This window comes from Xenopus tropicalis, chromosome 8 (assembly GCF_000004195.4).
Source record: "Xenopus tropicalis strain Nigerian chromosome 8, UCB_Xtro_10.0, whole genome shotgun sequence".
NCBI lineage: Eukaryota > Metazoa > Chordata > Amphibia > Anura > Pipidae > Xenopus > Xenopus tropicalis.
In genome coordinates, this window is record NC_030684.2 from 308878 (window position 1) to 322710 (window position 13833).

Consider the following 13833-nt stretch of genomic DNA (forward strand, 5'->3'; position numbering starts at 1 on the left):
TGGGTCAGTGTTGTGTCCTGCCCTTGTGTTACCCAATGGTGTGTCAGTGGGTCAGTGTTGTGTCCTGCCCTTGTGTTACCCAATGGTGTGTCAGTGGGTCAGTGTTGTGTCCTGCCCTTGTGTTACCCAATGGTGTGTCAGTGGGTCATTGTTGTGTCCTGCCCTTGTGTTACCCAGTGGTGTGTCAGTGGGTCAGTGTTGTGTCCTGCCCTTGTGTTATCCAGTGGTGTGTCAGTGGGTCAGTGTTGTGTCCTGCCCTTGTGTTACCCAGTGGTGTGTCAGTGGGTCAGTGTTGTGTTCTGCCCTTGTGTTACCCAATGGTGTGTCAGTGTTGTGTCCTGCCCTTGTGTTACCCAGTGGTGTGTCAGTGGGTCAGTGTTGTGTCCTGCCCTTATGTTACCCAGTGGTGTGTCAGTGGGTCAGTGTTGTGTTCTGCCCTTGTGTTACCCAGTGGTGTGTGTGGAGGCAGTGTTGTGTCCTGCCCTTGTGTTACCCAGTGGTGTGTCGGTTGGTCAGTGTTGTGTCCTGCCCTTGTGTTACCCAATGGTGTGTCAGTGGGTCAGTGTTGTGTCCTGCCCTTGTGTTACCCAGTGGTGTGTCAGTGAGTCAGGGCTGTGTCCTGCCCTTGTGTTACCCAGTGGTGTGTCAGTGGGTCAGTGTTGTGTCCTGCCCTTGTGTTACCCAATGGTGTGTCAGTGGGTCAGTGTTGTGTCCTGCCCTTGTGTTACCCAGTGGTGTGTCAGTGGGTCAGTGTTGTGTCCTGCCCTTGTGTTACCCAATGGTGTGTCGGTTGGTCAGTGTTGTGTCCTGCTCTTGTGTTACCCAGTGGTGTGTCTGTGAGTCAGTGTTGTGTCCTGCCCTTGTGTTACCCAATGGTGTGTCAGTGAGTCAGTGTTGTGTCCTGCCCTTGTGTTACCCAGTGGTGTGTCAGTGGGTCAGTGTTGTGTTCTGCCCTTGTATTACCCAATGGTGTGTCAGTGTTGTGTCCTGCCCTTGTGTTACCCAGTGGTGTGTGTGGAGGCAGTGTTGTAGGACTGTGCTATTTAGAGTCACGGTGTGGGTTACATATCTGGGCATGTGGTGCAGATTGTTGCTCACAGTGCGGTTGTGTCGTTAGTGTGCGGTGGGGTCGGGCGCTACAGGCTGGAGATCCGGACGGTTTCCTGGTAGTATCTGGCTGTGATGCTGGAGTTTCTCAGGACCCCAGAGCTCGGGGAGGAGGGCTGACTCTCATCTGGGCTGTTGGCCGGGGGGGTGGGAATGCTAATGATGGCGGCCGTAAGGTCCGATGTCTCACAATTCAGCTTCATGTTCCCGTGCGTTTTGGCATTAAGGCTGGAGCGGCTGAAGAATAACAACAAAAAGTCAACTATGATCTTGGGGAGATGGAGGCTAAAATCTGAGATACTAGTATGGCTTTCATGGTCATAGATACAGTACCCCTGTAACTAGAGGGTCCCCCCATAAAGAATTGTAGGGCAAACCCTAGGAAGGACGTTTCAGAAAACATGGCACCCTTAGAGACTAGCGCCCCCCTTAGCTCCCATGGACAAATGGAAGAGCAGAGACCCACAAGGGGAAGAATACAGGCCTTGTGCCTTCCTCCATGCAGAGGCTGTGCCAACCTGTCAGCACATTCCCAGAAGGAAAGGCCTTGCACTTGGGCTTGGTGAGGCTCCCTACTTCTTGGCATCACGTGCTTGGTGAGGCTCCCTACTTCTTGGCATCACGTGCTTGGTGTGGCTCCCTACTTCTTGGCATCACATGCTTGGTGAGGCTCCCTACTTCTTGGTATCATGTGCTTGGTGTGGCTCCCTACTTCTTGGTATCATGTGCTTGGGAGGCTCCCTACTTCTTGGCATCACATGCTTGGTGAGGCTCCCTACTTCTTGGCATCACATGCTTGGTGAGGCTCCCTACTTCTTGGCATCACATGCTTGGTGAGGCTCCCTACTTCTTGGCATCACATGCTTGGTGAGGCTCCCTACTTCTTGGCATCACATGCTTGGTGAGGCTCCCTACTTCTTGGCATCACATGCTTGGTGAGGCTCCCTACTTCTTGGCATCACGTGCTTGGTGAGGCTCCCTACTTCTTGGCATCACATGCTTGGTGTGGCTCCCTACTTCTTGGCATCACGTGCTTGGTGTGGCTCCCTACTTCTTGGCATCACGTGCTTGGTGAGGCTCCCTACTTCTTGGCATCACGTGCTTGGTGTGGCTCCCTACTTCTTGGCATCATGTGCTTGGTGAGGCTCCCTACTTCTTGGCATCACGTCCTTGGTGTGGCTCCCTACTTCTTGGCATCATGTGCTTGGTGAGGCTCCCTACTTCTTGGCATCACGTGCTTGGTGAGGCTCCCTACTTCTTGGCATCACATGCTTGGTGAGGCTCCCTACTTCTTGGCATCACGTGCTTGGTGAGGCTCCCTACTTCTTGGCATCACGTGCTTGGTGAGGCTCCCTACTTCTTGGCATCACATGCTTGGTGAGGCTCCCTACTTCTTGGCATCACGTGCTTGGTGAGGCTCCCTACTTCTTGGCATCACATGCTTGGTGAGGCTCCCTACTTCTTGGCATCATGTGCTTGGTGAGGCTCCCTACTTCTTGGCATCACGTGCTTGGTGAGGCTCCCTACTTCTTGGCATCACATGCTTGGTGAGGCTCCCTACTTCTTGGCATCACGTGCTTGGTGAGGCTCCCTACTTCTTGGCATCACGTGCTTGGTGAGGCTCCCTACTTCTTGGCATCACGTGCTTGGTGTGGCTCCCTACTTCTTGGCATCACATGCTTGGTGAGGCTCCCTACATCTTGGCATCACGTGCTTGGTGAGGCTCCCTACTTCTTGGCATCACATGCTTGGTGAGGCTCCCTACTTCTTGGCATCACGTGCTTGGTGAGGCTCCCTACTTCTTGGCATCATGTGCTTGGTGAGGCTCCCTACTTCTTGGCATCACGTGCTTGGTGAGGCTCCCTACTTCTTGGCATCACATGCTTGGTGAGGCTCCCTACTTCTTGGCATCACGTGCTTGGTGAGGCTCCCTACTTCTTGGCATCACATGCTTGGTGAGGCTCCCTACTTCTTGGCATCACGTGCTTGGTGAGGCTCCCTACTTCTTGGCATCACGTGCTTGGTGAGGCTCCCTACTTCTTGGCATCACGTGCTTGGTGAGGCTCCCTACTTCTTGGCATCACGTGCTTGGTGAGGCTCCCTACTTCTTGGCATCACGTGCTTGGTGAGGCTCCCTACTTCTTGGCATCACATGCTTGGTGAGGCTCCCTACTTCTTGGCATCACATGCTTGGTGAGGCTCCCTACTTCTTGGCATCACGTGCTTGGTGAGGCTCCCTACATCTTGGCATCACATGCTTGGTGAGGCTCCCTACTTCTTGGCATCACGTGCTTGGTGAGGCTCCCTACTTCTTGGCATCACATGCTTGGTGAGGCTCCCTACTTCTTGGCATCATGTGCTTGGTGAGGCTCCCTACTTCTTGGCATCACGTGCTTGGTGAGGCTCCCTACTTCTTGGCATCACATGCTTGGTGAGGCTCCCTACTTCTTGGCATCACGTGCTTGGTGAGGCTCCCTACTTCTTGGCATCACGTGCTTGGTGAGGCTCCCTACTTCTTGGCATCACGTGCTTGGTGTGGCTCCCTACTTCTTGGCATCACATGCTTGGTGAGGCTCCCTACATCTTGGCATCACGTGCTTGGTGAGGCTCCCTACTTCTTGGCATCACATGCTTGGTGAGGCTCCCTACTTCTTGGCATCACGTGCTTGGTGAGGCTCCCTACTTCTTGGCATCATGTGCTTGGTGAGGCTCCCTACTTCTTGGCATCACGTGCTTGGTGAGGCTCCCTACTTCTTGGCATCACATGCTTGGTGAGGCTCCCTACTTCTTGGCATCACGTGCTTGGTGAGGCTCCCTACTTCTTGGCATCACATGCTTGGTGAGGCTCCCTACTTCTTGGCATCACGTGCTTGGTGAGGCTCCCTACTTCTTGGCATCACGTGCTTGGTGAGGCTCCCTACTTCTTGGCATCACGTGCTTGGTGAGGCTCCCTACTTCTTGGCATCACGTGCTTGGTGAGGCTCCCTACTTCTTGGCATCACGTGCTTGGTGAGGCTCCCTACTTCTTGGCATCACATGCTTGGTGAGGCTCCCTACTTCTTGGCATCACATGCTTGGTGAGGCTCCCTACTTCTTGGCATCATGTGCTTGGTGAGGCTCCCTACTTCTTGGCATCATGTGCTTGGTGAGGCTCCCTACTTCTTGGCATCACATGCTTGGTGAGGCTCCCTACTTCTTGGCATCACGTGCTTGGTGAGGCTCCCTACATCTTGGCATCACGTGCTTGGTGAGGCTCCCTACTTCTTGGCATCATGTGCTTGGTGTGGCTCCCTACTTCTTGGCATCACATGCTTGGTGAGGCTCCCTACATCTTGGCATCACGTGCTTGGTGAGGCTCCCTACTTCTTGGCATCACATGCTTGGTGAGGCTCCCTACTTCTTGGCATCACGTGCTTGGTGAGGCTCCCTACTTCTTGGCATCACATGCTTGGTGAGGCTCCCTACTTCTTGGCATCACATGCTTGGTGAGGCTCCCTACTTCTTGGCATCACATGCTTGGTGAGGCTCCCTACTTCTTGGCATCACATGCTTGGTGAGGCTCCCTACTTCTCGGCATCACATGCTTGGTGAGGCTCCCTACTTCTTGGCATCACATGCTTGGTGAGGCTCCCTACTTCTCGGCATCACATGCTTGGTGAGGCTCCCTACTTCTCGGCATCACATGCTTGGTGAGGCTCCCTACTTCTTGGCATCATGTGCTTGGTGAGGCTCCCTACTTCTTGGCATCATGTGCTTGGTGAGGCTCCCTACTTCTTGGCATCATGTGCTTGGTGAGGCTCCCTACTTCTTGGCATCATGTGCTTGGTGAGGCTGCCTACTTCTTGGCATCACGTGCTTGGTGTCGCTCCCTACTTCTTGTTATCATGTGCTTGGTGAGGCTCCCTACTTCTTGGCATCACGTGCTTGATGTGGCTCCCTACTTCTTGGCATCACGTGCTTGGTGAGGCTCCCTACTTCTTGGCATCATGTGCTTGGTGAGGCTCCCTACTTCTTGGCATCATGTGCTTGGTGAGGCTCCCTACTTCTCGGCATCACGTGCTTGGTGTGGCTCCCTACTTCTTGGCATCACGTGCTTGGTGAGGCTCCCTACTTCTTGGCATCACGTGCTTGGTGAGGCTCCCTACTTCTTGGCATCATGTGCTTGGTGAGGCTCCCTACTTCTTGGCATCACATGCTTGGTGAGGCTCCCTACTTCTTGGCATCACATGCTTGGTGAGGCTCCCTACTTCTTGGCATCACATGCTTGGTGAGGCTCCCTACTTCTCGGCATCACATGCTTGGTGAGGCTCCCTACTTCTCGGCATCACATGCTTGGTGAGGCTCCCTACTTCTCGGCATCACATGCTTGGTGAGGCTCCCTACTTCTCGGCATCACATGCTTGGTGAGGCTCCCTACTTCTTGGCATCATGTGCTTGGTGAGGCTCCCTACTTCTTGGCATCATGTGCTTGGTGAGGCTCCCTACTTCTTGGCATCACGTGCTTGGTGAGGCTCCCTACTTCTTGGCATCATGTGCTTGGTGAGGCTCCCTACTTCTTGGCATCACGTGCTTGGTGTCGCTCCCTACTTCTTGTTATCATGTGCTTGGTGAGGCTCCCTACTTCTTGGCATCACGTGCTTGGTGTGGCTCCCTACTTCTTGGCATCACGTGCTTGGTGAGGCTCCCTACTTCTTGGCATCATGTGCTTGGTGAGGCTCCCTACTTCTTGGCATCATGTGCTTGGTGAGGCTCCCTACTTCTTGGCATCACATGCTTGGTGAGGCTCCCTATTTCTTGGCATCACATGCTTGGTGAGGCTCCCTACTTCTTGGCATCACATGCTTGGTGAGGCTCCCTACTTCTTGGCATCACGTGCTTGGTGTGGCTCCCTACTTCTTGGCATCACGTGCTTGGTGTGGCTCCCTACTTCTTGGCATCACGTGCTTGGTGAGGCTCCCTACTTCTTGGAATCACATGCTTGGTGTGGCTCCCTACTTCTTGGCATCACGTGCTTGGTGAGGCTCCCTACTTCTTGGCATCACATGCTTGGTGTGGCTTCCTACTTCTTGGCATCACGTGCTTGGTGTGGCTCCCTACTTCTTGGCATCACATGCTTGGTGAGGCTCCCTACTTCTTGGCATCACGTGCTTGGTGACGCTCCCTACTTCTTGGCATCACATGCTTGGTGAGGCTCCCTACTTCTTGGCATCACATGCTTGGTGAGGCTCCCTACTTCTTGGCATCACGTGCTTGGTGTGGCTCCCTACTTCTTGGCATCACGTGCTTGGTGTGGCTCCCTACTTCTTGGCATCACATGCTTGGTGTGGCTCCCTACTTCTTGGCATCACGTGCTTGTTAAGGCTCCCTACTTCTTGGCATCACGTGCTTGGTGAGGCTCCCTACTTCTTGGCATTACATGCTTGGTGAGGCTCCCTACTTCTTGGTATCACGTGCTTGGTGAGGCTCCCTACTTCTTGGCATCATGTGCTTGGTGAGGCTCCCTACTTCTTGGCATCACGTGCTTGGTGTGGCTCCCTACTTCTTGGCATCACATGCTTGGTGAGGCTCCCTACATCTTGGCATCACGTGCTTGGTGAGGCTCCCTACTTCTTGGCATCACATGCTTGGTGAGGCTCCCTACTTCTTGGCATCACGTGCTTGGTGAGGCTCCCTACTTCTTGGCATCATGTGCTTGGTGAGGCTCCCTACTTCTTGGCATCACGTGCTTGGTGAGGCTCCCTACTTCTTGGCATCACATGCTTGGTGAGGCTCCCTACTTCTTGGCATCACGTGCTTGGTGAGGCTCCCTACTTCTTGGCATCACATGCTTGGTGAGGCTCCCTACTTCTTGGCATCATGTGCTTGGTGAGGCTCCCTACTTCTTGGCATCACGTGCTTGGTGAGGCTCCCTACTTCTTGGCATCACGTGCTTGGTGAGGCTCCCTACTTCTTGGCATCACGTGCTTGGTGAGGCTCCCTACTTCTTGGCATCACGTGCTTGGTGAGGCTCCCTACTTCTTGGCATCCCGTGCTTGGTGTGGCTCCCTACTTCTTGGCATCACATGCTTGGTGAGGCTCCCTACATCTTGGCATCACGTGCTTGGTGAGGCTCCCTACTTCTTGGCATCACATGCTTGGTGAGGCTCCCTACTTCTTGGCATCACATGCTTGGTGAGGCTCCCTACTTCTTGGCATCACGTGCTTGGTGAGGCTCCCTACATCTTGGCATCACGTGCTTGGTGAGGCTCCCTACTTCTTGGCATCATGTGCTTGGTGTGGCTCCCTACTTCTTGGCATCACATGCTTGGTGAGGCTCCCTACATCTTGGCATCACGTGCTTGGTGAGGCTCCCTACTTCTTGGCATCACATGCTTGGTGAGGCTCCCTACTTCTTGGCATCACGTGCTTGGTGAGGCTCCCTACTTCTTGGCATCACATGCTTGGTGAGGCTCCCTACTTCTTGGCATCACATGCTTGGTGAGGCTCCCTACTTCTTGGCATCACATGCTTGGTGAGGCTCCCTACTTCTTGGCATCACATGCTTGGTGAGGCTCCCTACTTCTCGGCATCACATGCTTGGTGAGGCTCCCTACTTCTTGGCATCACATGCTTGGTGAGGCTCCCTACTTCTCGGCATCACATGCTTGGTGAGGCTCCCTACTTCTCGGCATCACATGCTTGGTGAGGCTCCCTACTTCTTGGCATCATGTGCTTGGTGAGGCTCCCTACTTCTTGGCATCATGTGCTTGGTGAGGCTCCCTACTTCTTGGCATCATGTGCTTGGTGAGGCTCCCTACTTCTTGGCATCACGTGCTTGGTGAGGCTCCCTACTTCTTGGCATCACGTGCTTGGTGAGGCTCCCTACTTCTTGGCATCACGTGCTTGGTGAGGCTCCCTACTTCTTGGCATCACGTGCTTGGTGAGGCTCCCTACTTCTTGGCATCCCGTGCTTGGTGTGGCTCCCTACTTCTTGGCATCACATGCTTGGTGAGGCTCCCTACATCTTGGCATCACGTGCTTGGTGAGGCTCCCTACTTCTTGGCATCACATGCTTGGTGAGGCTCCCTACTTCTTGGCATCACATGCTTGGTGAGGCTCCCTACTTCTTGGCATCACGTGCTTGGTGAGGCTCCCTACATCTTGGCATCACGTGCTTGGTGAGGCTCCCTACTTCTTGGCATCATGTGCTTGGTGTGGCTCCCTACTTCTTGGCATCACATGCTTGGTGAGGCTCCCTACATCTTGGCATCACGTGCTTGGTGAGGCTCCCTACTTCTTGGCATCACATGCTTGGTGAGGCTCCCTACTTCTTGGCATCACGTGCTTGGTGAGGCTCCCTACTTCTTGGCATCACATGCTTGGTGAGGCTCCCTACTTCTTGGCATCACATGCTTGGTGAGGCTCCCTACTTCTTGGCATCACATGCTTGGTGAGGCTCCCTACTTCTTGGCATCACATGCTTGGTGAGGCTCCCTACTTCTCGGCATCACATGCTTGGTGAGGCTCCCTACTTCTTGGCATCACATGCTTGGTGAGGCTCCCTACTTCTCGGCATCACATGCTTGGTGAGGCTCCCTACTTCTCGGCATCACATGCTTGGTGAGGCTCCCTACTTCTTGGCATCATGTGCTTGGTGAGGCTCCCTACTTCTTGGCATCATGTGCTTGGTGAGGCTCCCTACTTCTTGGCATCATGTGCTTGGTGAGGCTCCCTACTTCTTGGCATCATGTGCTTGGTGAGGCTCCCTACTTCTTGGCATCACGTGCTTGGTGTCGCTCCCTACTTCTTGTTATCATGTGCTTGGTGAGGCTCCCTACTTCTTGGCATCACGTGCTTGATGTGGCTCCCTACTTCTTGGCATCACGTGCTTGGTGAGGCTCCCTACTTCTTGGCATCATGTGCTTGGTGAGGCTCCCTACTTCTTGGCATCATGTGCTTGGTGTGGCTCCCTACTTCTTGGCATCACGTGCTTGGTGAGGCTCCCTACTTCTTGGCATCACGTGCTTGGTGAGGCTCCCTACTTCTTGGCATCACGTGCTTGGTGAGGCTCCCTACTTCTTGGCATCACATGCTTGGTGAGGCTCCCTACTTCTTGGCATCACATGCTTGGTGAGGCTCCCTACTTCTTGGCATCACATGCTTGGTGAGGCTCCCTACTTCTCGGCATCACATGCTTGGTGAGGCTCCCTACTTCTCGGCATCACATGCTTGGTGAGGCTCCCTACTTCTCGGCATCACATGCTTGGTGAGGCTCCCTACTTCTCGGCATCACATGCTTGGTGAGGCTCCCTACTTCTCGGCATCACATGCTTGGTGAGGCTCCCTACTTCTCGGCATCACATGCTTGGTGAGGCTCCCTACTTCTCAGCATCACATGCTTGGTGAATCTCCCTACTTCTCGGCATCACATGCTTGGTGAATCTCCCTACTTCTTGGCATCACATGCTTGGTGAGGCTCCCTACTTCTTGGCATCATGTGCTTGGTGAGGCTCCCTACTTCTTGGCATCATGTGCTTGGTGAGGCTCCCTACTTCTTGGCATCACGTGCTTGGTGAGGCTCCCTACTTCTTGGCATCATGTGCTTGGTGAGGCTCCCTACTTCTTGGCATCACGTGCTTTGTGTCGCTCCCTACTTCTTGTTATCATGTGCTTGGTGAGGCTCCCTACTTCTTGGCATCACGTGCTTGGTGTGGCTCCCTACTTCTTGGCATCACGTGCTTGGTGAGGCTCCCTACTTCTTGGCATCATGTGCTTGGTGAGGCTCCCTACTTCTTGGCATCATGTGCTTGGTGAGGCTCCCTACTTCTTGGCATCACATGCTTGGTGAGGCTCCCTACTTCTTGGCATCACATGCTTGGTGAGGCTCCCTACTTCTTGGCATCACATGCTTGGTGAGGCTCCCTACTTCTTGGCATCACGTGCTTGGTGTGGCTCCCTACTTCTTGGCATCACGTGCTTGGTGTGGCTCCCTACTTCTTGGCATCACGTGCTTGGTGAGGCTCCCTACTTCTTGGAATCACATGCTTGGTGTGGCTCCCTACTTCTTGGCATCACGTGCTTGGTGAGGCTCCCTACTTCTTGGCATCACATGCTTGGTGTGGCTTCCTACTTCTTGGCATCACGTGCTTGGTGTGGCTCCCTACTTCTTGGCATCACATGCTTGGTGAGGCTCCCTACTTCTTGGCATCACGTGCTTGGTGACGCTCCCTACTTCTTGCATCACATGCTTGGTGAGGCTCCCTACTTCTTGGCATCACATGCTTGGTGAGGCTCCCTACTTCTTGGCATCACGTGCTTGGTGTGGCTCCCTACTTCTTGGCATCACATGCTTGGTGAGGCTCCCTACTTCTTGGCATCACGTGCTTGGTGACGCTCCCTACTTCTTGGCATCACATGCTTGGTGAGGCTCCCTACTTCTTGGCATCACATGCTTGGTGAGGCTCCCTACTTCTTGGCATCACATGCTTGGTGAGGCTCCCTACTTCTTGGCATCACATGCTTGGTGAGGCTCCCTACTTCTTGGCATCACATGCTTGGTGAGGCTCCCTACTTCTTGGCATCACGTGCTTGGTGAGGCTCCCTACTTCTTGGCATCACATGCTTGGTGTGGCTCCCTACTTCTTGGCATCACGTGCTTGGTGTGGCTCCCTACTTCTTGGCATCACGTGCTTGGTGAGGCTCCCTACTTCTTGGCATCACGTGCTTGGTGTGGCTCCCTACTTCTTGGCATCATGTGCTTGGTGAGGCTCCCTACTTCTTGGCATCACGTGCTTGGTGTGGCTCCCTAGTTCTTGGCATCATGTGCTTGGTGAGGCTCCCTACTTCTTGGCATCATGTGCTTGGTGTGGCTCCCTACTTCTTGGTATCATGTGCTTGGTGAGGCTCCCTACTTCTTGGCATCACATGCTTGGTGAGGCTCCCTACTTCTTGGCATCACGTGCTTGGTGAGGCTCCCTACTTCTTGGCATCACATGCTTGGTGAGGCTCCCTACTTCTTGGCATCACGTGCTTGGTGAGGCTCCCTACTTCTTGGCATCACATGCTTGGTGAGGCTCCCTACTTCTTGGCATCATGTGCTTGGTGAGGCTCCCTACTTCTTGGCATCACGTGCTTGGTGAGGCTCCCTACTTCTTGGCATCACATGCTTGGTGAGGCTCCCTACTTCTTGGCATCACGTGCTTGGTGAGGCTCCCTACTTCTTGGCATCACGTGCTTGGTGAGGCTCCCTACTTCTTGGCATCACGTGCTTGGTGTGGCTCCCTACTTCTTGGCATCACATGCTTGGTGAGGCTCCCTACATCTTGGCATCACGTGCTTGGTGAGGCTCCCTACTTCTTGGCATCACATGCTTGGTGAGGCTCCCTACTTCTTGGCATCACGTGCTTGGTGAGGCTCCCTACTTCTTGGCATCATGTGCTTGGTGAGGCTCCCTACTTCTTGGCATCACGTGCTTGGTGAGGCTCCCTACTTCTTGACATCACATGCTTGGTGAGGCTCCCTACTTCTTGGCATCACGTGCTTGGTGAGGCTCCCTACTTCTTGGCATCACATGCTTGGTGAGGCTCCCTACTTCTTGGCATCACGTGCTTGGTGAGGCTCCCTACTTCTTGGCATCACGTGCTTGGTGAGGCTCCCTACTTCTTGGCATCACGTGCTTGGTGAGGCTCCCTACTTCTTGGCATCACGTGCTTGGTGAGGCTCCCCTACTTCTTGGCATCACGTGCTTGGTGAGGCTCCCTACTTCTTGGCATCCCGTGCTTGGTGTGGCTCCCTACTTCTTGGCATCACATGCTTGGTGAGGCTCCCTACATCTTGGCATCACGTGCTTGGTGAGGCTCCCTACTTCTTGGCATCACATGCTTGGTGAGGCTCCCTACTTCTTGGCATCACATGCTTGGTGAGGCTCCCTACTTCTTGGCATCACGTGCTTGGTGAGGCTCCCTACATCTTGGCATCACGTGCTTGGTGAGGCTCCCTACTTCTTGGCATCATGTGCTTGGTGTGGCTCCCTACTTCTTGGCATCACATGCTTGGTGAGGCTCCCTACATCTTGGCATCACGTGCTTGGTGAGGCTCCCTACTTCTTGGCATCACATGCTTGGTGAGGCTCCCTACTTCTTGGCATCACGTGCTTGGTGAGGCTCCCTACTTCTTGGCATCACATGCTTGGTGAGGCTCCCTACTTCTTGGCATCACATGCTTGGTGAGGCTCCCTACTTCTTGGCATCACATGCTTGGTGAGGCTCCCTACTTCTTGGCATCACATGCTTGGTGAGGCTCCCTACTTCTCGGCATCACATGCTTGGTGAGGCTCCCTACTTCTTGGCATCACATGCTTGGTGAGGCTCCCTACTTCTCGGCATCACATGCTTGGTGAGGCTCCCTACTTCTCGGCATCACATGCTTGGTGAGGCTCCCTACTTCTTGGCATCATGTGCTTGGTGAGGCTCCCTACTTCTTGGCATCATGTGCTTGGTGAGGCTCCCTACTTCTTGGCATCATGTGCTTGGTGAGGCTCCCTACTTCTTGGCATCATGTGCTTGGTGAGGCTCCCTACTTCTTGGCATCACGTGCTTGGTGTCGCTCCCTACTTCTTGTTATCATGTGCTTGGTGAGGCTCCCTACTTCTTGGCATCACGTGCTTGATGTGGCTCCCTACTTCTTGGCATCACGTGCTTGGTGAGGCTCCCTACTTCTTGGCATCATGTGCTTGGTGAGGCTCCCTACTTCTTGGCATCATGTGCTTGGTGAGGCTCCCTACTTCTCGGCATCACGTGCTTGGTGTGGCTCCCTACTTCTTGGCATCACGTGCTTGGTGAGGCTCCCTACTTCTTGGCATCACGTGCTTGGTGAGGCTCCCTACTTCTTGGCATCATGTGCTTGGTGAGGCTCCCTACTTCTTGGCATCACATGCTTGGTGAGGCTCCCTACTTCTTGGCATCACATGCTTGGTGAGGCTCCCTACTTCTTGGCATCACATGCTTGGTGAGGCTCCCTACTTCTCGGCATCACATGCTTGGTGAGGCTCCCTACTTCTCGGCATCACATGCTTGGTGAGGCTCCCTACTTCTCGGCATCACATGCTTGGTGAGGCTCCCTACTTCTCGGCATCACATGCTTGGTGAGGCTCCCTACTTCTTGGCATCATGTGCTTGGTGAAGCTCCCTACTTCTTGGCATCATGTGCTTGGTGAGGCTCCCTACTTCTTGGCATCACGTGCTTGGTGAGGCTCCCTACTTCTTGGCATCATGTGCTTGGTGAGGCTCCCTACTTCTTGGCATCACGTGCTTGGTGTCGCTCCCTACTTCTTGTTATCATGTGCTTGGTGAGGCTCCCTACTTCTTGGCATCACGTGCTTGGTGTGGCTCCCTACTTCTTGGCATCACGTGCTTGGTGAGGCTCCCTACTTCTTGGCATCATGTGCTTGGTGAGGCTCCCTACTTCTTGGCATCATGTGCTTGGTGAGGCTCCCTACTTCTTGGCATCACATGCTTGGTGAGGCTCCCTACTTCTTGGCATCACATGCTTGGTGAGGCTCCCTACTTCTTGGCATCACATGCTTGGTGAGGCTCCCTACTTCTTGGCATCACGTGCTTGGTGTGGCTCCCTACTTCTTGGCATCACGTGCTTGGTGTGGCTCCCTACTTCTTGGCATCACGTGCTTGGTGAGGCTCCCTACTTCTTGGAATCACATGCTTGGTGTGGCTCCCTACTTCTTGGCATCAC

General features: G+C 54.0%; 1 protein-coding gene across 1 annotated transcript in view; it reads right to left on the reverse strand.

Moving 5' to 3' along the window:
- Positions 1-648: 648 nt before the first annotated feature.
- kcnd1 (potassium channel, voltage gated Shal related subfamily D, member 1) overlaps positions 649-13833 on the reverse strand; it is a 41656-nt gene continuing 28471 nt past the window's right edge. The window contains exon 7 of the mRNA XM_031891905.1: positions 649-1344. Within this exon, the coding sequence (XP_031747765.1) occupies positions 1137-1344 (208 nt within the window). The 3' untranslated portion in view covers positions 649-1136. The remainder of the gene's footprint in view (positions 1345-13833) is intronic.